Consider the following 24713-nt stretch of genomic DNA (forward strand, 5'->3'; position numbering starts at 1 on the left):
GTTTCAAAGCCAGTGAGGGGCTCCTTTGAGATAAGGGTTCAGCGTGTCCTACCCCAAGCCCACTCAGGTGGAACCTCTGGGGGTGGGTCTGAAATCTTGCACATCCTTCCCTGAGCACTTGGTGTGAATCGCAGTTAATGAACAAACTTAAGTTCACTCTAGGATTGGTGAGGACTCCTGAAGAGCAAAGCTGTTCCTGGGCTTTTGGCAAGGAAACCGCATAGGCCAGAAGAACTATGTATATGCATGCATTCTGCTTTGGTTACATTTTGCCCGAGGAGAAAATATGAGAGGACTAGTGGTTGGAAAGGAAAGATCCATCTGTAAAGAAAGATACTGTGTGGCTCTCTGCTTTAGTCTATGCCATATAATAAAACTACTCTTAAGAAACAAGTCATGTCAGAAAGTAAAGCTCTGGAGCATAAGGAAAAAGTAGTAAGTAGGATTTTGAACAATAAGGGGGACCCTAGGAAGAGTCCCTGCTGAACCTGGTTGGTCCCTCCTTGTGCGCTGCATTTCCTCCTATCATATTTAAGTGCTGGGTTCCTTCTCTCTGGTTTCCAGGCTTTTTGGATGGAAGTGAATCCTTGTTTCTTAGCAATAAGGGCTGCAATGATTCACGGCTAGCTTACTGGTGTGATCTCCTAAGAAGGAAATCTGATTTTTACCACCAGGCTTCTACCAGCTACTGAGTGATCCTGGCCAAAACACTCAAAATCTCTGAATCTCTGCCTAATAGTAAGACAAGCATTACAGGTGTTCACCAAACTCACAAAGGTGATTTGTAAACAAACAATGTATATAGGTAGTCTGTGCCTTTCATTTTAACTGGGATCCTAGCAATTCTGCTTCATCATTAAGGCATCATTTACCATATGCCCAGGTCTAAAAGTAACCTCCCCCTCTTGGAAAATGCATCTCAAAACAGTGTACACGTGTCTGGAAAGCCAAGGTTTGAATAGGGCAAGGAGCCCTAGACCGGATGTTAAGACTCTTTGCCAGGCTCGCTGTGGAATATTTCTTTCTGAGCCGCCTGCAGAAGTTGGTATAGGTGGATTTCAGGCGGAGTTCCAAATTAAAGCTAGGATGGAGATGTTTCAAGAGTGGTTTTCATTAGCGTGTGTCTGTGTGTTTTACTAAAGGCGGCACCGTTTTCATCACTTCTTCCACCCCCAGCAGCATGTGATCCCAGGCCCCGGTTAAGACCGCAACGGCTCTTGCCTGCACTGCCTACTTCTGCCCCGGAACACGCTTCCGACCTGCTCGCCCAGGCTCAGCCTCTAAGTAGCCCTCAGGACACGCAAGCCTCTAGTTAAGACGCTATCAAAAAGTGTATCTGTAAGATAATTAACAGATTTAAGCTGTTTGAAGCAAAGCTTTAGTGTTTTCTCTGCTGTTACTTTCTTTTCTCTACTTCTACTAGGCAAACTGTAGCCCAGGAACCCATTCAGGCACCCATGGGAGAGGAGCGAACCAGCATTTTCCGTATAGGATGAAGGGCTGTCAACTGTTTCAGAATCACAAAGAGCTTCCTCGGTCATTACAGGCTCCGCTCTGCAGTTAAGCCCTTCTTCTGTAGGCAGCAAAGAGCCAGGGACACCCCCATCCCCGCCCCATCCCCGCCCCCATCCCCTCCTCCTCACGCAATGATCTCCATTCATCCTTTGCCATTTCACCCAAGGGAAACAACTCCAAACGTTGGGAGCACTCAGACAACGAGTCTTAAAGCGATCGTGGAGACCTGTTTTAAATAGGCCGGTTTCCAGAATGACTCAAGGCGCTACCTCACCAGCCTCGGCGCACTTTGCCTCCAGCCCTGGGGTCGGCGGGGCGGTGCCTGTAAGTGACTCCGCCCCGAGCCGGGTCTTCTTCTCCAGCCTGAGCCCAGTGGAGCCCAGACCTGCGGGCGGACGAGGCCCAGTGCAGTTGCTCCGGAACCCTGGCCGGAGGGAGGCGGTGAGTCGGGCTGGCTTTGCGCCCAGGACTGCGGTGGCGGCTGCCACGGCGCCTGGCCGAACACCGCGGGTGCCGGAGCCCGCGCTTCGGATCGCCACCTGCGCCGGTGCAGGGTGGGCTCTGGGCGCTCCATGCTGCCAGCCCTGGGGCTGCCTGGCCGGCCCAGCGGCTCCTGCGATGGCGGTGGAACAGGAGGATGCAGCGAGAGGTGAGGTTGGAGGCCAGTGTCCCCAGGTAGGGGCACAGCTTCGGAGGCGCAGGGGGCGCCCCAGCCTGGCTGAGGGCCGAGCAGCCGGAGGGGCGCCACCAGGTGGGCACGCACGGCTGGGACCTCTCCTCTGGCCACTCATTGCCTCCTGATGATTCTGGTGTCAAGGTCGTCCCCTGGGCACAGGTGCAGCGTGGCGCCCCGCGCGTCCTCCCAGGAGCGGGAGGTGGGGAGTGACGCCCTTGATCGTGGTGGGTTTTGGTCGGTCCGCTACCCAGCGAGCCGCTGCTACTCACCGACCGCTGGGCGCCCACCCAGCCGTCAGCACGGGCTGCCGTGTGGACTTGTAAGATTACGTCTTTCTTTTGTGTAAACCAGTTGGCGTTAGCCGTTGAAGGAGCTCGGGTTCTGCGAGCCCATCCACTCTGAACTGGAAGTACTTCCGTTCTCCCACTTCGAAAACTGCTCCTTTGGGGGTCGGACAGGTGGGTAGATGAACACGTGCAAGCGGGGTCACCAGGTTTCCCACATAGCCCTATGTAAGGGAGAGGCGGCTCTTGTCTGTTACCATTACAGCCTTAGGAAAGCCTTCAGTGGCATTTGTTTTGTTTTATATGTACTTTTGTGGAGTTTTCGTGAATTGAGTTGGAAGCGTTGCTCTGTGTGGTCTCTTCTGCGGGACTATTCACAAATATGGGGTGATCATAAATGTTTGTTATTGAAGACAGATAGGAGGCAGGAGAAAAATGCAGAATTAACTAAGGAGAACCAGCAGAGAAAAGTTCAGAGAAGCAGTTGGTTAAATCTCCATTTTCCTGTGGACTATGCTGATGAGTTTAGATTCTTCTCTCAAATACAGCAATGAGAAGAGGTGTTTTTGAAAATCTAATTCAGCTGGGAATTCAGAACATGGAGAGATAGCCACAATTGTTTCATTTGAATATTTGAAGTCTTTCTGAATGATACAAAGAGGTGACCCAGCACTGGTCTGAAAAGAGAATGCAGTGTGTGTAGGGTTGAGGCGGGGCTCCCTCTCTGTCCTTGGCCCTTTACTATGCCACCAGGGGTATTTACCCTTCGCCTTAGTTTCTTTATCTGTTAAATGGGCATAATTATAGTATCTGTCTTACAGAATTGTTACATTTAAATGAGATACAAATGCACTTAAATACATATAAAATGCTTAGCCCAATATTTGAAAAAAAGTGCTCTATAGACATTAGCTTAATAAAGCTTAATATAGATTTACAGCTCCCATTGGCTTTGTGATTAATTAATCTTGTCTAGTGCATTACAAAAGTGTCCCACACAAGTTAAAATTAACTAAATCAAAAAACTATTTGAAAATAAGTTTTCAAAACTATTTTCCTGAAAATAAGAAAGATGAAAATGCACCCACTAATTCAAAAAGTGGCTTTTACCAGGTAAGTTTTATGGACTTTAGACAAATTTTTGGACAAGTAATTGGTTGCTGTTGAACTGAATACCAAATATGAGCTTGGTAATGATCAAAATTATTTCTTCTTAGCTAAAAGTAGCAAGGCTTCCGTGGGGGCTGGAAGGCCAGCATTTATTGGAGGTCCTATTACGTACCATAAGGAATACCTTTCTCAGTCTCGTAACAGCCTCACGATGCAGATGACAGAATCTCCATTTCACAGAGGAGATGAGACAGCTGAGGCTGGCCCAGAGTTTCACAGCCAGAAAGTGTCAAAGCTGGAGTCTGTGGCTTCTGCCTACGCTGCCTTCCTTTCTGTCCTGTCTGATGGGGTGGTACCAGTACTCACTCCCAGACACCCTTTATTGAATGAGGGTGAACAAAAGTCGCAAGTTCCCCCATCCCTGGAGAGGAAGAAAAAAACCAAAAAACAGCTCTCTGTTATCAGAATCCAGGATCATGTTTTTCTTACACAAAATACCTGCAGATTTTTTTTCCTATGCAATTTGACATTAAGACTCTCATCAAAATAAAAAACTGGCATTGGGAAAAAAAAAACCACTCTTGTAGGATGGTCACACTGCTCGCTGGCTTTTAAGGTTGGCCATCCAAAATCAGCTGGAGCCTCACATAACTGCCTGCTCATGTTTTCTGACAGGCTTATGGTAAACTCCAAGATTAAGCCAGCTTCCAAGTGACTGGGCATCCTCCTGGTAAATGACGCCAGAATCCTTGGAGTTCTGCAGCCGGCAGCCTTGGGGAGCAGCACGTTTTCCAGACCGAGATGGTCTTGGGTTGACGCCCCTGTGGGGCATCTTTCTGTCCTTCCCTTCCCATCCCATGTTCTCACTTGGGCTGTTTTCAGACTAATCTCTTTTGAGGTGTCATTCTGCCATTATTGTGGCTTAAATTCAGTTATGTGACTCAGGAATTCAAAGTTGTGTTCCAGTCAGCTTTGCATAAGCTACTGTTTGTTCCTGGCCTGGATCCTTAGGCAAAGTTGAGGCCAGGATTGCATTGCTCAAGATAAACCAGGATGGACTAAAATTGCTTTTCATATGTTTGGGGGGGTAGAAGAGAGAGAAAAGGGAGGAAAAGAATAGAGGAGAAGAGGGTGGAGTAAAGAGAGAGGAGGAGAGAGTGGGGTAGTAGATGGGGAGAAAGGAGTGAAGAGCCAGAGAGAATGGAGGGGGGAGAGAGGATGGAGAGGGAGGAGGGGAGGGGTAGGAAAGTGAGAGCGAAGACAAGGAGCTCTGGGGGAAAGAGAAGGGTGGGGGGTTGGTTGGGGGTGGGGAAATAGGTGAGAGAAGGAGGAACTGCCCTCCCCCCATCAAAGTTTGACTCCATGAAAAAATTCAAATTGAATGTTTGAAAACATGTAGGGCAAGCTGGAATGTTAGTATAGTTAGTACAGTGATTACACTTTACTTTTTCCCTTGTGCAAAGACTCCTTGGTTCTAAAAAGCAAGATCCCTTTCAGTGCTGTGAACAGTGATTATAGGGTCCTTTCGCAATCTCTCCTTTGTTTACGTAATGTTCAGGAAATCATAAATCAGGTCGTAACATTTAGTTTCGGTAGCCCTCATTTCAGCTGTTCCATTTAGTTGAAGACCTCCAGGATCTGGGTCATTAGTCAGCATCTGCTCTGTCATCAGCATTATCAGGGACTCAGTGAGCCAGGTAAGTGCCCTACAAGAGGCCAGGGTACAGGAGACATCCGGGAGGCAGTGATTTTGTGTCATGGTGTTTGTAAGTCTGACAGCTGGTGTGGCTCCCCTAAAAATCCCAGCCCTTCTGTACCCCTTGTCCAGAGCAGCCTTCCTTCTCAGTGGTTGGAGGCTGTGAGAACTTAGGAAAATGTGCAATTTAAACTCTTCGTACAGCTCAGCTGGTGTGGATCAGTGGATTGAGTGCCAGCCGGCCTGTGAACCAGAGTGTTGCTGGTTTGATTCCCAGTCAGGGCACATGCCTGGGCTGTGGGCCAGGTCCCTGGTGGAAGGTGTGCAAGAGGCAACCACACATTGATGTTTCTCTCCCTCTCTTTCTCCCTTCCTTCCCCTCTTTCTAAAAGCAAAAAAGTAAAAAAAAAAAAAAACAAAAAAAACAAAAAAAAACAGGACCACAGGTGAAAGTTTTTTCCTATAGTAGCACCTAGCATTTCTGAGTATTTATTGATAATTTATGAAGCACTTAGCTATGCACGCACCACCCGCCTTTTGTCTTCTCTTGTTTGGGTACGGTCACATTTACTGGTCCCTGACACATTACTATTTATATCACTTCAGGCTGTAATAGTTTATTTATCTGTCCCTCAGTTTTTCTTCCAATTACAGTTTATATTCAATATTTTGTATTAGTTGCAAGTGTGCAGCATGGTGGTTAGATAAGCATGTACTTTACGAAGTGTTCCCCCTGATAGTCCCACTACCTACCTGGCACCATACCTCACCCCCGATGTTTAAACTTGAAATATTATTAAATTTCTTAAAATATTTAAATCAGTCCAGTTATATACTATTGAAATTCTCATTTAAAAATACTTAAGTGTCAGTTGACACCATAGGACATTTGTCTGTCATTTATCTATCCCATCTATCTTTCCTCTCATCTATCTAAGTTAATGGTATTTAGTTTTCTCTAGTCTTTAACCTCACGGGTTAAATCTCCAGATAGCATTTTTACAGAGAGAGAAAAACAAAGGAGGCTGGAGGAACAGGAAATGTAGAGAGAGTCATCCTTCTGCTAAAATAGTTTGCATTATTGGATATTTGTAATTGAGGGTGAAAATTATGTCATAAAACAGTAATTTCAAATAGCTTCAAAATGTTTTACTTATAACCATTGTTTAAGTAGGTAAGAAATGCACTTTACCATATATTCCAAGCACATCACAGGGAAAGTAGAGACTCACTCACTCACTGGCTTTCTCTCCCAAAACCTCCACTTTACAAGGCCAGTGCTCTGTTGTGTAGAATACGGCAACCTGCCTTCCCCGGGGAAGTTTAGTTGGTCTAAACTTCCCCATCGCCAGGCTATTGGCTACACCTGGAATGCTGCCGCCTCCCTCCCTCCAGACCTGCCCGCAGAATCTGCTGTGGTGATGAGGGCCGAGCTCAGACGTCATCGCGGCGTTTTTAATCTGCGGGCGGAGGGGGAGGAGGAGATCTTGTGTGGGAACGTCAGCCTGCACTTTGGGAGCAGACCACCGGGAGTGTGATGGCCGGTTTGACTCTTCACTAGGCCTATGACCTTGGTCAGATTATCTTCTCTGAGCCCCAATTTCCTTCCTTACAAAATAGGGGTAAAAATACCTAACTTAGAGGGTTAAGAGGGAATTAAATGAGGTGATTACAAAGTATTTAGTGAAATATGATCTTCGACAAATGATTTTTCCTCCCATCTATGAAAGTTTCCCAGAATTTCTCCCTGCCATGGAAATGATTCTCCCCTCCCATTGTCATACACACGTGTGTGTGTCAATTATATATAATACCTGTGCTTGCTTGCCACAAGTTAGGTAGGTGTCTTAGCTCCACCCTTGCGTTGCACATTTCCTTGCGTTCTGACGCATCTTTACAATCTCCAACTCCTTGCACCTATTAAGCGCCTAATAAGGGTTTGTTGATTTTAAATAACTGGTGGCTGGTTTGAGGTATGGGCAGGGCCGGTTCATTCATAAATGATCCATTAAATGCCTCCTTCTTACTGTACAAGACAGAGATGGAGAAATGGATAAAGCAAGAAAAGCATTAAAGAGCTTATAAAATGCATTAGAGTGAGTGAAAAGCAGCCAAAGTGCTCGTGTTACAAGACAGAAAGTAGCAAAACCTCTAGTTTAACCCCGAGCCTCCCCCGCGAACGAGGGACTCAGGGAAGGCTTTAGGAGAAGGTGCCGACTTCAGCATTGGGGGATGGGTAGCCAATCCGCCTGGGGGGGCAGCGAAGAGGAGGTCTTTCAGGGCAGAGATCGGGCATGGACATGGGAAATCATCAGTGGCGAGCTAGCAAGAACTGGTGTAAGCCTCGTTTTACATCGGACAGCGAGTGGAAAAGGAAGAACTGGCTGCAGAAGTTGCACTGTCAGCGCTGCGGAGGTTCCGCTTCCACCTCTGCGACGCGGCGGGACCTTTGGCGCTGCGGCCTGAGGTACAGGCTCGGGGTTTGTCTGCCTCTGAGAGGAAAGATACCTGCATCTTCTTTTTTGGTCTTTGGTCAGCAACAGGGCTTTTGCATCACCTTGAAAGGCTAGTTGTGGTTTATTTCTGATCAGAAAGAAAGCAGAGGTCCTGGTTCTTGCCAGGTGAGTGGCTATTAAATCTTAGCCTACCCTTCAAGTCAATCTGGGCCAATTCCTTCTCTCCTTCATTCTCTTTTTTTTTTTTTTCCTGTAAAAGTTGCTGCTTATATCCTTAAATCCATTTCACACTCTTTGTTCTGACGAGCACCTCAAGTACTATGTCATTTATTCCCATTACAGCCTGTTGGGGAGCGAGTACCCGGACTACCAACATCTATTTAACATGATGGCCTGTGTTTTTCCTCTCTCATCATTGATGTAACAACCTCCAGGTGGACATGTGCCCCAGGTGTGCTCACAGACCCTCACCTGCAGCTCTGTGGGACAAAGCTGAAAAAGACTTTCAGCCTTGACTTCCAATACCAAACCCTAGTGATACAGAAAGCAAAAGGCATCCAGTGCCCTCATGTGAAAAGAGCATCGTGGATATGCCTGTGTGTGGCAACATTAGAAGCTGCCCTTCTTATTTTGATTCCGATACAGAGGCTCTCTGGCTTAGCAGTTACTTAAAAGCAGAAGCTTCATACCCATCAATATACCTCTTCATCTTTTTTTTTCTTGGAAGAGGAGAATATAAAATTATAGTTAAGCCTAGATAGGACCAAAGCCTATAGAAATACAGATGATAAAGGATAGATCAGTATACAATAGAATTGAAATTGAATACTTTATAGAGTAGATATCAACAGATGTTTAAATGAGTATAAGGTTGTGAAGATTAATGATTGTTTTGCCAAAGATGAGAGATAAGTTTGAGCGGAATATTGAACACAATCTCCAGCTCTACTTTTACTTCTCTTACCAGTTGCCCAGTTGAAGAATTGGATTTCCTCTCCAGGTTACATGGTACCCAGAGGCAGGCTGTGCTTATATTACCATAGAGACAGATACTATTGATTTCCAGCTAGGCCATCTCTTCTGTGATGAGTCACCCAGGCAACAACACTGACCTAGAAAAGAGAGACCAAACCCCATTTTCCATGCATCCTGGTGCTAGTGGCTTCTTGAGGACAGTTCTCCTTTTTTTTTAGCCTTGAACTTGAGTTCACCAAAGCACTTGTGGCTTATCAGATTTTTACTCAATAATAATTATAGCTACCTAGTTTGCGGCATGTGGTTATAAGGAAAGCAGCCTGACCTTTTCTTGGATGGTGAAGTTCACACCTCACACTTCAGAAGGCTTCTAGGACAAATGATTTAACAAGAAGTTTAAAAATAATTTTTATTAGCTATTTGTCAGGAAGAATCTAAAAGCAGCTTTAGATTCTGATCATTATTATGACTATAGCCTGTTATGCCTGGGTGGTATTAAAGTCACTTTGGGTTTGATCACTTTCAAAATTCACATTGTGTTTCTGTTTCTGGAATTTCAACATTTGCCTGTGCAGTGTCAGTGTGGCCACTCCTCCCACTTTTATAGGGTCTTCTATCCAGAATAATTGCCATTCAGTGAAAAGGTACACACATTTTTCTGAATACTGATGAATTTTTTTCCTCCAAGTAAAACAGAGGTTTCTCATTTTGCTGAAACCTTAGATGTTAGAAACCATTGCATCTTTTATAGGTTCTGTCTCAAATTTGTCATATCCAGTCATGCCTGACTAATGTTAATCATGGTATTTGCCTACATCGTGGCTTCCATTTACTCATAACTGGCAAGAATTGTATCGTCCCTTGTGTAACATGATGTGGGTGTAGACCATCCAAATCTAAATGTATTTTTGTGCCTTTGGGAAAAACCTGCTCACGTTGAAAATGCTAAACCCTGCATCCTTTTTGTGAATGAGGATCAATCAGGCCCAGAACAAGTTAGGGACTTTTCTGTTTCATCGTGGAACTGAAATTCGGATGAACTGCTGCGTCTTGCTTCTGCCCATCCCTGGATTAGGCTGTGGTGCCTGGATTAGGTGGTTTGTCTTCCGGGGAATAGCTGTGGCCAGGAAGGCATTCTTCAGCTCTTCCATCACCCTGATCTCCTTCTGCGTCACCGTTGCCTTCCTGTGACTCCGACTTCCTTGTAGTCATCGCAGTGTTTCTGTCCCCCCTCTGCCCCATTGCATAAACTCAGCAGGGATCCCTTGAACCCTCTGGTTCTGCTAAACAGTTACTGATCCTAACCTTCACTGAGTATTTACTATGAGCTAGGTGTCTGATCCTCAGCAACTCTATCAGGTAGGTTCTATATTATTTCACATTTCAGGTGAGGAAAGTGAGACGGAGAATTTAAGGATGCTCAGGGTGAAGGCTGCATAGTAAGTAGCAGATCCAGGGTTTGAACCCAGGCAGACTGGCCTCCAGAGATTTTATGCTTTCAGTCTTTCCTTAATGTCCGCTGGACATTTGGATGTGGTGCCATTTCTGTGACGTTCTGGCAACTACAATTGAACTTCTGGGGTGAGGGAGGGTGGAATACTGGCCTACTTTTGCCTTTGCAAGACTCTGAGCTCTTTCAGCTAATAATCGTGTGATCTTTGGCATGTCTGTCAGGCAGAGTTCACCCGAAGGAGCAGAGCCAGGAGGAGACGTGTGTTTTCAGGCTTATTGCGAGGGCCTGGCTTATGCAAGTATGGGGACGGGCTGGGCAGGACTGGTGTGGGCAGGGCGGGCCGTCAGGCACACAGGCTGCAGCAGAGTTTTACATATTTATTTATTTATTTATTTATTTATTTATTTATTTATTTATTTATTTATTTATTTTTAGAGAGAGGGGAAGGGAGGGAGAATAGGAGGGAGAGAAACATTGGTGTGTGGGAGAAACATCCACTGGTCGCCACATATATACCTCCCAATTGGGTACCTGGCCCACAACCCAGGCATGTGCCCTGACTGGGAATTGAACCAATGACCTTTCAGGTCTCAGGCTGGTGCTCGATCCACTGAGCCACACCAGCCAGGTCAGAGTTTGTTCTTCAGGAAAGCCTCTGCTCTGCTTCTAAGGCCTTTCAACTGATTAACTCAGGCCCACCCAAGCTACCTAGGATATGATCCAGGTAAAACCCTTATTAAGGTCAACTGATTATGGACTTTACTCACATCTACAAAATCCTCAGATTAGTGTTTGACTGGGTAACTGAGGACAGTAGCTAAGCTCAGCAAAAAGACCATCACGGCAAGTTACTGCATTTCTCCGAACCTGTTTCCTCTTACGCTAAACCACTGCCTGTGGATCGTCGTGAGGACTGTCTAAAGTGAGGTGTGTAAAGGGTACACCGTGTGGCATGTAAGAACTCAGTAAAAGACGGTTTTATCGGTGGTGGTGGGGCGGCTGGGCCCCAGCAGCAGTGGCTCGGTCTCCTCCAGTTGTGACTTAGCAGCCGTGGTCGTCACTGTCCTTCCTGATCATCCTGGTTCGCTGCGCAGTTGGCTTCCTAACTGGCATTCCTGTCTAAAAGCTCTTCTCATCCTTCTTCATTTTTTTCCTCAAGGCTACCCTGGAAGCTTAAAGTGACTCACTACTCTCCAACTCTGAAAACATGTCTTGTTAAAATTCAAACACTTTATGTTTTAGCTTTCCTCATTATATCAGAGAAATACTAAAACCCCCTCCCCCCAAAGGTGCCCCCACCCCCTCGCTTCTTAATTGCTAGTGGAAGGGTTACTTTCTCCAGTGGCATTGATAAAAACCAGATCTCTTTTTAGGATCTTCTCCAAGCATAGTATAGGAATTTTTATCTTAAAGAGCAAAACTAGTTTCTTCCCCCCAAGATCCAAACACATATTACACTTAAAAGGCAATCCTCAATTATATTTGAATCAATAATAAATAAGACATCAGCCCAGAAAATCTTCCCCTCTTCTGCTTTGTCAGATGAGAAGAAATGTGAGAACACGTGTATGAATTTAGGAACTGCCATAGCCTAGAGGAGTATCACCTTTAGCAGTGACAGGTGCACAGGCAGCAAATGGGCCACGGGAGTTAACACCTTGGTATTATGTACTAGGTTTTATTCACAGACATGCAGGAATGAAACCATTTCCCCTGCATTGCACGGCACTGCCAGCAGCACCAGGGCCTTTGGTTCCTCCCTGGGAGAACTCCAGGATCCACAGGGGGATCTATTCCATGTTAAGTTGCATCTCTTCGTCGCCATCATATTCCCAGCCCCTGCAGCACAGTGTCTGCTTCATAGTAGCTTGAAGAATATGGACGGCTGTGGTGAGGTGCGGGGCATTACAGGGCCGCAGCCGACGGGTTTCACTCACCAGGCGACTATCCTTCTGGGGGAATAGACTGGTGCTTTTTCTACCTCGTCCTTTCTACCTAGTTGTGCTGGGAGAGCTGGAGAACTGGTGTTTGCATTCATTTTAAGGTTTTGAGGTCACGGCTTCTCCCACTGACACCCATAACACTGGGCTGTATTGCATGCTGAATGCTATGCCCTTGTGAGCAGATGCGGAGAGCCATAATACAGACTGTACAAGAGTTCCGGGCACCTCCTCATTTTAAGGCCGTCGTTAGTATGTAGTCCTGTTGGAATGATACAAGCAAATCCTCATCTCACCTCATACATATTCTGAGATATATGTGGCTTTGCATGGAGCAGGCCTGGGAAATACCTGGCCCCTCCTTACTTTGCAGGAAGAATGTGTCATACAGGTAACCAGATCCCTTCTGGCTGGTTTTAAACCATGGTGCCCCATAGTCAGGCTGTGGTGAGAACAATTTAATCCCTGAGGTTTTCTGACATCCTTGCCTTGTCCACAGTCTTACTAACTTCTCCAGCCCAAACCAGTTCAGTTTTCCTGTGTGCTGAGTGTTTGAGTCCATTCGATAAGAATGGATTCCTATCTCATCCCTTGTACCAGCCTTTTGCTTTTGTCTGTAACTCTTACTTGGGCTCTCACTTTGCCTACACAGTATTTGAGTAATTCCTTGCTGTTCTCACTTTGGCTTTTTTTGTTCAACATGCCAGCCAGCTATTTGGTTTGAAAATGTAAATGTTGTGCTGGTCATTTTTGCAGATGGCATATTTTGAGGAGGCTTAGTCAGTCTGTTAGATATAATGTGAATGCAAGAAGATGCGGATAGGATGATATGGAAAAAGATTAAACTTAACAGCAAAAAAGGGCCAGCGCCTAAGTACAAAAATAAGGCAGATATACCAAATGGTAAAGATACAGCTTAACAACAACAGCCCATAGACCAGACGAGCTTGGGTTTAGCGGAGAAGGGGCCTATTTGGGAGGCCGGAGGCTGCCACAGAGGTCCCTCCCCCATCAGTGTCGGGCTTTACAGTAAAGGGTAAAAACTTCATCAATTATGGAACTCTGTTTCTGACTTGGAGAAAGAAGAGTTATATTAGACCATCTCTAATGTCACTTAGAGCTCTAAAATTATATAAATGAATGAATCAATAGTGTAAAAATTACAAAAACTACGTATATTATATAAAAATAGTGTAAAATTATGTAAATGAATCAATCAATAGTGTATTAGCTTTTCTGTATGAAACAAAAGCTAATACAGCCTTATAGGTAATGAAATTATAATCAGAACATTATCAGTAAGTTCTGCTCTACTCTCTGTGGACTAGACAACTCCTGGGGGTTATATTCCAATTACACTGCAGGGCAAAGGAATTTTTTCATTTAGAGGTGGAGCCAAATAGAATGACCAGTTAGCGACAAGGCATTGCATGGGTCAAGTTTGGAAGAATCACATGGTTTGGTTTGGGAGAGAGGAGACTTTAGTAGAAAAGTGTGGGATATTAAGGTTGTCAAACAAAGTTTGAGGAGTTGTATACTATACATATATGAGAGGGTAAAAGTTTTCTGGAAAAAGCCTGTTTTCACAGATTGGATTCTTTGGCAGGAGGTGCATTTTCTACCACCTGACTGGTATGTATTCATTGATTTAATGAGGAGACCTCATTTTCAATGTTGGCATAGGGCTTTACTGAGTGCATTTGTTTTGACTCCTGTTCACAGCTGTTTCTTAGCCTGAAATACTCATAAAAAAAAGCTTATCAGTGTAATTCTCTCTCCCCAAAACAATTAAGTGCCCTTTCCTCTGCTCTTGCAGCTTGAACTTGTTACCTCCATCTAGGTCTAAGTTCATTCTGAGTTTGGCTCATAAACACATACTGCAGTATAAGCTTCTTGAGAACAAGTACCAAATTGTAACCTTTTAAAATATGGCCTCTACCTAGATTAGGATCTTAATAAATACTCTGAAATAATAGACTGTTTTTCCACCTCTGCTGAGCAAAGGCTTTTTTATACTTTGTGTATAGTACTATCTATCAAAGGTATACTTCCTGAAAGTGACCAGTAGTACTTCATTTCATCTGTTATGTGATGCAACATCTTACAATAATACATGAGTGGTAAGAAATGGCATTTGGTTTCCACCACAATGCATTAGCACAAGCCTATGAACGATGACTGCTTATCACTCTGGGAAGCTAATTCAGACTGCCCAATCCTGCACCGCATGGTGCCTTTTTCCCCCAGCAGTGATGGTGGGAAGTAGGCCTACTGGTTGTGAAATAGGAACAGTAGGGAGTTGCGTGTTGCTTACTGTGGGGATTTCACCCTCCCCAGCAGCCCAGGGAGGTGAATCTGGAATTTTCCATTTCATGCCTTTTCAGATTCTCTTTTGAATGTTCAGGGTAATGAAATGAAGTGTAACTCTTCTTTCAATTACCCTAAACATGTACTGTGTGTTAGACACTGGGCTAGGATCTGGGGCTGAAGAGATCCCATGGTCCTGAGAGACTTCTGGCATTTGAGGTCACAGCCTTATGGAGGAGCTCGCGAATCTTCCCTCTGCCTCTTCTGTGGATTCCATGAGCTGAGCGCCGTTTGGTGTTTTGAAGAGCAGGATCTCAGTGAGGTGATAAAACGTACCAGGGACAATACAGATGAAGGCGAGAAGGGCACAGCGTCACTTCTGTGGAATTCTTGACAAACATGCTCAACCTGAATTTAATCATGAGGGAGAGTCCGATAGACTTAGATGGGGGCCGTTCTGTACAACAACTGCCCGGCACCCTTTCAAAATCTGAAAGACAAAGGAAGGCTGAGGAACCATTACCGTTTAATGGAAACTGAAGGCACACAACAGACACTAAATGTATCATGTGATCCTGGATTGGATCCTGGACCAGCAAAAGCACATTAGGGAAGAGCTGGAAAAAATTGAATAAGGGCTCTAAGTACTACAGGGTGGGGCAAAGGTAGGTTTACAGTTGTTCGTATGGGAAATAATACAATAACTAATAAATAATGATACGAGAATAAACTCTGGGCTTCATGTACTTACAACTGCAAACCCAGCTTTACCCACCCTGTACATTAGCATTAATTTCCTGGTCTTGATAATTATAAGTGGGATTAAGTAAGACATTAGCATTTGGGAAATCGAATTGAAGGGTATATGAGAATTCCTTGCATTATTTTTGCAAGTCTGAAATTATTTCAAAATTCAAGAGTTTAACTCTTTTTAATTCAAAAAATGTAATGGCATTTAACTCAGTGTCTTAATCGGCTACAATGGCTCATCACAGTGCACTCTTTTTTTGTTGGATTGGTTACTCTGCATCATTAAACTTTGGGTCTTCAAACAAATTTCTTTTTTTAAAAAAATATATTTTGTTGATTATGCCATTACAGTTGTCCCATTCTCCCCACTTCATTCCCCTCCACCCTGCACACCCCCTGCTCCCCACATTCCCCCCTTTAGTTTATGACCACATGTCACAAGTTCTTTAGCTTCTACATTTCCCATACTATTCTTGCCCTCCCCCCTGTCTATTTTCTCCCCACCATCTATGCTACTTATTCTCTGTACCTTCTCCCCCCTTCTCCTCCTCCCACTCCCCTGTTGCTAGCCCTCCATGTGATCTCCATTTCTACGTTTCCGCTCTTGATCTAGCTGTCCTCTTAGATTGCTTTTGTTTTAGGAGTGGTGGTTAATAACTGAGTTTGCTGTCCTTTCAATGTTCATATTTTTAATCTTTTTTTTCTTAGATAAGTCCCTTTAACATTTCATATAATAAGGGCTTCGTGATGATGAACTCCTTGAATTTGACCTTATCTGAGAAGCACTTTATCTGCCCTTCCACTCTAAATAAAGGCTTTGCTGTATAGAGTAATCTTGGTTGTAGGTCTTTGGATTTCATGACTTGGAATACTTCCTTCCAGCCCTTTCTTGCCTGTAAAGTCTCTTTTGAGAAATCAGTTGACAGTCTGATGGGAACTCCTTTGTAGGTGACTGTCCCCTTATCTCTTGCTGCTTCTAGGATTCTCTCCTTCATTTTAATCTTGGCTGATGTAATGATGATGTGCCTTGGTGTGTTCCTTCTTGCATCCATCTTTGGACTCTCAGCTTCCTGGATTTCCTGGAAGTATATTGCCTTTGCCAGATGGGGGAAGTTCTCCTTTATTATTTGTTCAAGTAAGTTTTCCACTTGTGGTTGTTCCTCTTCCCCTTCTGGTACTCCTATAATTTGGACGTTGGAATGTTTCAAGATGTCCTGGAGGTTCCTAAGCCTCTCCTCATTTTTTTGAATTCCTATTTCTTCATATTTTTCTGTTTGGTCATTTTTTTCTTCCTTCTGGTCCATTCCATTGATTTGAGTCCCAGTTCCCTTCCCATCACTATTGGTTCCTTTTGCATTTTCCTTCATTTCGCTTTTTTTGGCCTTCATTTGTTCCTCTAATTTGTGACTAAAATCAACCAGTTCTGTGAGCATCCTGATCACCAGTGTTTTGAATTGTGCATCTGATAGGTTGGCTATCTCTTGGTCACTTAGAAGTATTGGCTCTGAGGCTTTGAGCTATTCTTCTTCTTGAGCCATAATGTTTTGATCTGTTTGCACCTGTTATGTATGAGGGGCGGAGCCTTAGGTGTTCACCAGGGTGGGGCAATCCATATGGCTGGGTTGTGATGCTGTATGTGGGGGTGGGGTCAGAGAGGGGCAATGGCGTTTGTTCTGCTCTCTCTCGGATTTTGGTCCCCTCTGCTGTTTCCCGCAAGCAAACTGGGCCCCCCTGGTGCTGGTTCCCAGGTGTGTGGGCTTGTGCACCCTCCGGGACCCTGTTGGTCTCTCCAACAAACTCTCTGTGAGCCTGGGAACTTCTCCTGGCACCTCAACCCTGAAAGTTTTTCCAATCAGTGCTTTTAGGCTTTATTTCCCATCACTGGGGCCCTGGTTTGTGAGGTTGTCTCACAGCTTGCTCCTCTGCCTGATTTATCTGCACACAAATGTAAATGGTTTATCTGACCACGGGGCGGTCAGACAGCCGCCCCACGCCCTCACTGGGTCCGCCCGTTGCCACCCCACACCTGGGATCCACCAACCGCCACCTGTGCACCTGGGTCGGTCTGGCCACTTTTTCCTGCGAGACCCTGCTCCGCCAGCTGCTGACTCTGCCCCTCTTACCAGTCTGGATGAACGGTTCATTATTGTCAGATTTCCATACAGTTCAATTTTCTGTGTTTTGGTTGTGTTTTTATTACTAAAACTTTGTTATCTTTAAACTTGGTTGTGTGAGGAGGTACAGTGTTTCCACCTACGCCTCCATCTTGGCCGGAAGTTCAAACAAATTTCAATATATTATTTTATCTGATTCCCAGCACAAACAAATGGGGTTTGCAGGGAATTACTTCCATCTAAGAAACCGTCTTAGATATGTTAAATGGCTTGTCCAAAAAACCACAAGAGTTTCTGGGGGAGACCAGACTGAAGGGTTTTCTGGGCATGGGCTCCGAGGAGTTAAGAAGCAAAGGCCACTTTCATATTTTAAGAAAGTAACTTAAATGTTTATGCTGAACAAATTGTATTTAACAAAAAGTTGCTTAGAGATTAAATTTTATGTAAATTTTAACATATAGCTCTCTACTGGCAATGAACGTAGGTAGCAGGAGAAAAAGTTTTTAAGTTGCTTGAAAAATATGTATTTTTGATCCTGCAGTTGCACATTTGCACATGCGTGTGCATGTGTGTGTGTCTCTATGTATATTCTCTTTGAAACATAGTGTCGAATTCTAAATTTGAACCCCTCTTAATTATGAACCTAATCCAAGTGGCTCCTTGGTCTCCCCTCTTGGTGACCCCCAAGCAGCTGCTATTTCCCACATTTTATTTCCATTCTTAAGGACTTGATACCAAATGGTAGACCTCTAAAATATTATTAGGCTGATTACCGTCGCCGGGGAGATCCACACCCATGGACTGAGATTTGATGCTAATCTCATTTAAAATAAAACCACAGACTTTGTGGAAAGACAGTCCCAGTATCCTTGTACAATCTAAGTTCTGAATTATTTTACTGCGTGTTAAGTAACAATGTATTACATGTGTCATTGGGAAAGTAATCCAATTTGGTAAGGAAAGACAATATAAAATTATGAAACAATAATCTCCAAAATGAGTTATATGAAAGGAAAGCTAAATTTCAATTTCTAACACAGGGTCTTATCTTCTAAATAAGTATATGTGGAGGCTGAAAGTAAACTGGAAGATTAAAAAAATTAAATCTTTTCACAGCTGAAACTAACATAACATCATATACCAATTATATTTTTAAAAAAGAGAAAAATCTTTACTCTTTTACTTGAGTTACCTTCTAACAAATAAAAATCCACTCCGTGAAGGTCGAATCATTTCCAGAGAACAGATCCTTTCATCCGGAATCGATTAGCCCCACTAACCCACATTTCCCTTTTGTTTACAGAAAGCCCTCTGTTTTGAATACATCTGTGCTGACACAGCCAAACTGGCCGAAACACAGCTAATTATGGGGCAGCACTCCTCCCGTTAGGGAACAGGAAGACCCTTAGAGCTTCAGGTTTGGAGTTTGTGAAAAGGAGAATGTTATTTTCCCTGCCTAAAGACAGTCCACTTCTTATTTTAAAGGTTAATAAGGAAGTAGCACTAAACATGTGGAGATCATGCCTAAAATGAGAGGCAAAACAATATTTATTTTTGTGCTGAGCTTCAGTAGGGACAGCATCCCTGCATGAAGGTGTGCTGGAGGCGTAGGAGGGGTATGGTATTACATATTCCAGGGTGCGCTGTGGCTTGGTGTTAGTGCATTCTTCCTATTGATTCGCTGTCAATAAGAAATTCCCGTGTGTGTGTGTGTGTGTGTGTGTGTGTGTGTGTGTGTGTGTAGACAGATAGAGTTCTACCATTAAAAACCTTTTAGATAGAATAAAGTCTAGGAGCTTCTGCTATAAGTAATCTCATGTGGTATTTGGTGATTATAAATAGGTCCCATTTAGAAGATTTAGAATACCATAAAAAAGAAACTTAATTTCCAAGTGACCAGCAATCACTGGCAAAATTATTATTATTGTGAAACCTATTATTCTTATAGAGGATTGTTAAAAAATTGTGTGTAGTTTAAAGAATAAAACCAAAACAATTATCTGTGAACTCACAGGTAGGCTAAGAAATAGAACATGAATTCCTTATAATTCTCTGTGTGTTCCTCACTGATCATATCTCCCTTCTTCTCCCAGAAAGAATTCTGACTTTTTGTATTCACTGTTCCTTGCTTTTCTGTATAGTGTAGCAATTTCTGTAGATGTTGCTAAAAATACATTGATTAGTTTTACCAATTTAACTTAAAATTTAGAAAAACACTTTGCCTTTGGCTGTCACTTTAATTGTCTAGTATTATGTTGAGATTCATCCATGTGAGTGAGTATATTAGTACTTCATTCACTTTTATTGCTGGTAGTGTTCTGGTCAGTGAATAAACAATTTATCCATCTGTTGATGGAAGTTTCCAGTTTTCTCAGGTTTTAATTTTTGTTGTTCAATTATAAACAGTGTTATTAATGCATTTCTTGTGCGTGTCTCCTAATATACATTAAGAGTTTCTCCATGTACCTAGGAGAAATGGAATGCTGGCAAATGTTGTTGGTACATGTTTAGCTTTCTTAGGTAACGTAAAAATGGTCTCCAAAGTGCTTGTAGCAATTTCCATTCCCACCAGCAAAGCGTGTGGGTTCCCATTGCTCCCCATCCTCGCATTGTAGGATCACTGATCCAACAACGTGTAGTGATCCAGCTGATCACTCTTCAGTTGTAGCCATAGGATAGTGTGTAATAATGTCACTATAGTTTGGATTTTCCTGAATTAGTAATGAGATTGGGTATACAGTGGAACCTCGGTTCTTGAACCTAATTCATTCTGAAAAACTGAGAAGCGATTTGTTGGGAACCAGATCTCCTTTGTTTGTTGCCTGAGAGATGCGTGACTGATCACACAGGTCTCAGCATGAAAGGGTTGCTGGGGAGAGAATTGAGACTCAATGTTTTGTCAGACAACCGAGACATTTTTCCTGTGAACGACTTGGTCGAGAACTGAACTGTTCCAGAACCAAGACTTTTGAGAACTGAGGTTTGACTGTATTTTCATTCGTGTATTGGTAGTTGGAATTTCTTTTGAGAAGTGCCCATTAAAATCTCTTATTCAGTGTTTTATTGGGTTGTTGGTATCATTAGTGCAAAGGCATTTTTTACGTGATTTAGATATTAGCCCTTTGTTGTTTACATGTGTTTAGCAAACACATGGCTTGTAGTTTCCTTCCTTTTACGGTACCTTTTGATCAACATTAACCTAATTTTAAGGGGGTCAAATTGATCAGTAGTTTTCTTTATTGTTTTAACTTTTTATGTTTTGGGAAGTTTGGGAAGAATTTAGAAAGAATTTAGAAAGAATTTCTAATAATTTAGAAAGTGAAACTACCAATTGTGCCCTGGCTGGTGTAGCTCAGTGGACTGAGTGCGGGCCTGCGAACCACATGATCGCGGTTCGATTCCTGGTCAGGGCACATGCCTGGGTTGCAGGCCAGTTCCCAGTGGGGGACACATGAGAGGCAACTGTACATCGATATTTCTCTCCCTCTCTCCTTCCCTTCCCCTCTAAAGATAAATAAATAAAATCTTTAAAAAAAGAATTTGTAATAACACTGTAGAGTTATGCATAAATAAAGCAAAATATACATGATGATGACACCTATAGGAAAATTCGAAAAGGAAATATCTCTAAATAGTAACATTGGTTTGTGAAATTTGATATTCCCCCTTCCTTTCTACTTTTCTTGTGTTTTCCATATTTTCTATAATGCTCATTTTTTAACATTTAGATTGGTAAACTTAAAAATACGAAGTAACAAATACATTTCTAACTAATACTTGAACATACATAATTATTCTTTCTATGATATGTTGTTATTTAGTTGATATTTTTAAGATAGGAAAGCCATTTAAGATGTGTGATATGGATATATATAAAGTAACAGTTAACGTTTAACATTAGATATCTTATTGTGCTTTATCTTTGTTCTCTCACAGGTAAAGTGTTGATAGAGGACAACCAGTTCATTGTTCCCATGGTTACCAATCACATGAGCCCATGGACAAAACCCACAGCTGCTGGCTCCTTCAGCTCACACGTGACAGAGTTCCCAAGAAAACGAAAAGGAAGTGATTCAGATCCTTCCCAGTAAGTGAATTGTTCCTTTAGCTCCATGAAATTGTTAACTCTACAGAAGAAAAGAAAAAGATTGCTTTTTAATTCATTCGTTATATTTAATTCCATGGTAACATGGCCAGCTCTATTTTATTGATGTGATTCTACCAGACACTGACATGATTCAAAGTGACAGTAACACCACACAGAATTAGGAGGCAGAGCCCTAATAACTAGATAGAGAACTAGCTTCTGGATAAATATGCCTTCCCTTAATAAAATCCTCTGGAAATCTTTTTTTTCAGTCGCACCTCCAAGTTCCTTATTCAAAAACTGGTTATTTCGCCTTCCTCTGGGTCTCCCGCCTTCCAGCCTCTGTCATTCATTGGTCTGCACAGTGGCCTCGCTGTCACCTTGTTCTTAACTCCCTCCACACCCTGGCTCTGAGGACGCGTCCATCCTTCTGCTTCTGTCCCTCGATCAGGCGACTGTCTGTTCAAATGGGTGATACTGGTAGAAAGAGGTGATCATTTTAGCCAGAGGATAATTAAAACTCTATGATTAGAAGGATGTCGTAATCTAAAAAATTTATTTGGTCACAAATAGGCCAAAGTATGAGTAGATAACTCAATTTTATGGAAATGCACGTGTAATGTGAATTCTATCCAGTTTACCCAAAAGTACTATGTGTTTTGTTCCAGAAGCGGCGTTGCCCGAGAGTGGGTGGCTGGGATGGGCGGTGTTTAGCTCCATCTGCCCCCATCAGCGCCTCTCCCCACTTCTGTGTAGAAAAATAGATTCCGTGAAAGAAAGTGAAAAAGTTACTATGAAAACAGATCAAGGTAGTTCTCTCCCTTACCTTCTTCCCCATCAGATTGTCTCCCCTAAACTCTTCTTACATAGAAGTTAGGGAGCTGTCATGGCCTGCGTGTTGTAGGAGACAGATGTTAAGAGTCGAGTGTGAGGAGCAAAATAGCTAATTCTTGAAATCTAAGGTATACATTTTCCCCCTACATTTTGTCACCTGTGAAAAATGTCTCTGCCATTGTGTCATTTTCCTGGTAATGGGCAGCATTTTTCGTTCCTTGTAATGCACGAAATAATAGTGCTTCTTAACAATTGATGGTGGCTTAGCTTTGAGAAAAACCGGGTTTTTTTCTGGTTTTTCTTGGCCTGGAAAGGAGCAAGACCTAGAGGGGGCATGCCATGACCCGGCGTGTTTGAGGAGCAGCAAGTCACTGGGCACTGCTGCCGTATACCATTTGGAGCTGCGGGGAGGGGGCACGGAGAGGTGAACCTGGAGATGCGGGGATGAGCCCGCAGATGGAGAAAGTTGGGGTGTCCTTAGGGAGTTGGGCCATTCTTCGTGGGGAATGGAAATGCATTTTGACAGTTTTATGCAATGAGATTAGATGATTTGGTTTGTTTTAGAGCAATAATTCTGGAAGTGGTAATTAGGAAAGATTAGTAGAGGAGAACACTAGAAGAAGGAACATGAATTTAAAAGGCTTTTTGGGTCAGTGCAATGAGCTATCGTAAGTGACAGACAATGGGCAGAAAGCATATTGAAGAAATATTTTAAAAAACAGAATCTATGGCAGTTTTTGTTTATTTGGCACTTCAGGATGAAGAAGAAAAGTCTAGACTTTTCTTTTCAATGAGTCTATTGCACCAGCCAAGATAAATCCTATGGAAAGAAGAGTGAATTGGGGCTAGTGGAAGGATAATTAAAATGGGGCAAAATGCAGAGAATGCATTTAGTTCGCAATTTCTTAGGTTTTAAGCATATTTGGGGATCACTAAGGTATGTATTCTTGTTCCAAAAGGCAGGAGGAACCCTATACTGGGTTCGGTATAGGGATTTCACAGTAAGCAGCTTAAGAGTAGGTATGAGGCCTTCCGAGGAAATGAGCGTTCTTAGGGTGAAGCTATAGGGTGAGGAAAGAAGGAACTGTACCAAAGAGAAAATTGTGGGAGACTCCAGTGATTAAGGACAGAAGAGCTGAGTAAAGGGACTGAGGGGACTCAGCTGAGCAGCCAGGTGGAGGGGCAGGAGAGGTCACCGAAGCCAGGTGAAGAATGAGGAATGTAAACAGTGTCGAACTGCAGGGATTGTGTAAGATAAGGATGAGCCTCCCTAGAATAGTTTTAGTGGAGAGGGGATTGCAGTAGGTTCACTTTTAACAGATGAAGTGCCTGGGAAATGAAAGACAGAGCGGAGACTGTACCTTTAGGAAGCTGGCTGACAGGAAGACAGTAGCAAGGAAAAAACCGTACAACAAGGGAAAGGATGGCTCTTTTCAGAGGAAAGAGACTTGAGCATGTTAGTAGACCCGTGAGAAGGAGCTATGAGAGAGAAGGAGGTTAAGATGTGGATAATTGTTTAAGCAAATACCACAGAGGAGTGAGTGTTGAATAGAAGGCCACCCATCTCTTTTTCTAAGACTGGAAAAATGTAAAAATACCACCGTCTGTGGCTAACAAATGTCTTAGTTCTTGAAGGTTTCAGGAAATAGGGTAGAATAAGGAATTAGCGAGGACATGGTGGGGGTGAAAACACTGTGAACCTTATAAGCGCTCTTCCTGGTCTCAAAAGCTCCCTTCTCTCCCTGACTAGCAACAGCAGGGCCGAAGGTGGGACGAGCAGGTGTGCTTGCTGGCCTCCCCACGTGCTCCAGCTCCACGTGCCTCTGGGGCCACAGGGGTCTGCCCAATGGGAAATGTGAAGGCGGTTCTTTTTCCTTCGTAGAGAAGCTCACAGCCAGACTGAAAAGCGGAGGAGAGATAGAATGAATAACCTGATTGAAGAGCTGTCTGCCATGGTCCCGCAATGCAAGCCCCTGACACGAAAACTGGACAAACTCACAGTGCTAAGGATGGCCGTTCAACACTTCAAGGCTTTAAAAGGTGGGTGTAACTAAATGGTAATGGGAAAAATACAATAAAAATGATCACCTCTAAAAAAGAAAAAAGTGAGTTTCGAAATGGCCTCATGCTTGGCTTTGGGAGGCCTTCCCTGTAATTGAGGTTGGCTTACTGTTATTGGTTATTGAGACACTGTACAAAGTGGTCTTTTAGCTTTAGAGACATTTATTTGATGCTTGTCCATATTCTGTATGTGGAGAGAATACTAATGTGGATGTCAGAAAACTTGGTTCTGCCAAAAGGTTTATCTTAAGTTTACTATTATGACTTCAAAAAGTCTTCACATTTCCACTTGTTTTCCCATGTGTAATATGAAGGTGATTATGCCTCCCATATATATATGTGTGTGTGTGTATAGTTCGTGATATAATTATATATATATGTATATGGCAGGCATGTAACCCTCAGTGTTTTAGAAGTTCTGAAAGGAGTATTATAGTTTTGTCATAGTAAGAAAT

The 24713-nt window shown here is 43.3% G+C and overlaps 1 protein-coding gene across 2 annotated transcripts in view; it reads left to right on the top strand.

Annotated features, from left to right (window-relative positions):
• The first annotated feature begins 1913 nt into the window (after positions 1-1913).
• Positions 1914-24713, top strand: part of BMAL2 (basic helix-loop-helix ARNT like 2) — a 58455-nt gene continuing 35655 nt past the window's right edge. The window contains exons 1-3 of one of the 2 annotated variants that reach the window (XM_037144854.2): positions 1914-2164; positions 21213-21363; positions 24080-24237. In XM_037144854.2, coding sequence (XP_037000749.2) covers positions 2134-2164; positions 21213-21363; positions 24080-24237 — 340 coding nt within the window. In that variant the 5' untranslated portion in view covers positions 1914-2133. Of the gene's footprint in view, positions 2165-7569; positions 7903-21212; positions 21364-24079; positions 24238-24713 lie in introns of those variants that run through there. The other variant, XM_037144856.2, reaches the window with a different exon arrangement.

This window comes from Artibeus jamaicensis, unplaced genomic scaffold, assembly GCF_021234435.1.
Source record: "Artibeus jamaicensis isolate MK-2021 breed Jamaican fruit bat unplaced genomic scaffold, CSHL_Jam_final contig_233, whole genome shotgun sequence".
Classification (NCBI taxonomy): domain Eukaryota; kingdom Metazoa; phylum Chordata; class Mammalia; order Chiroptera; family Phyllostomidae; genus Artibeus; species Artibeus jamaicensis.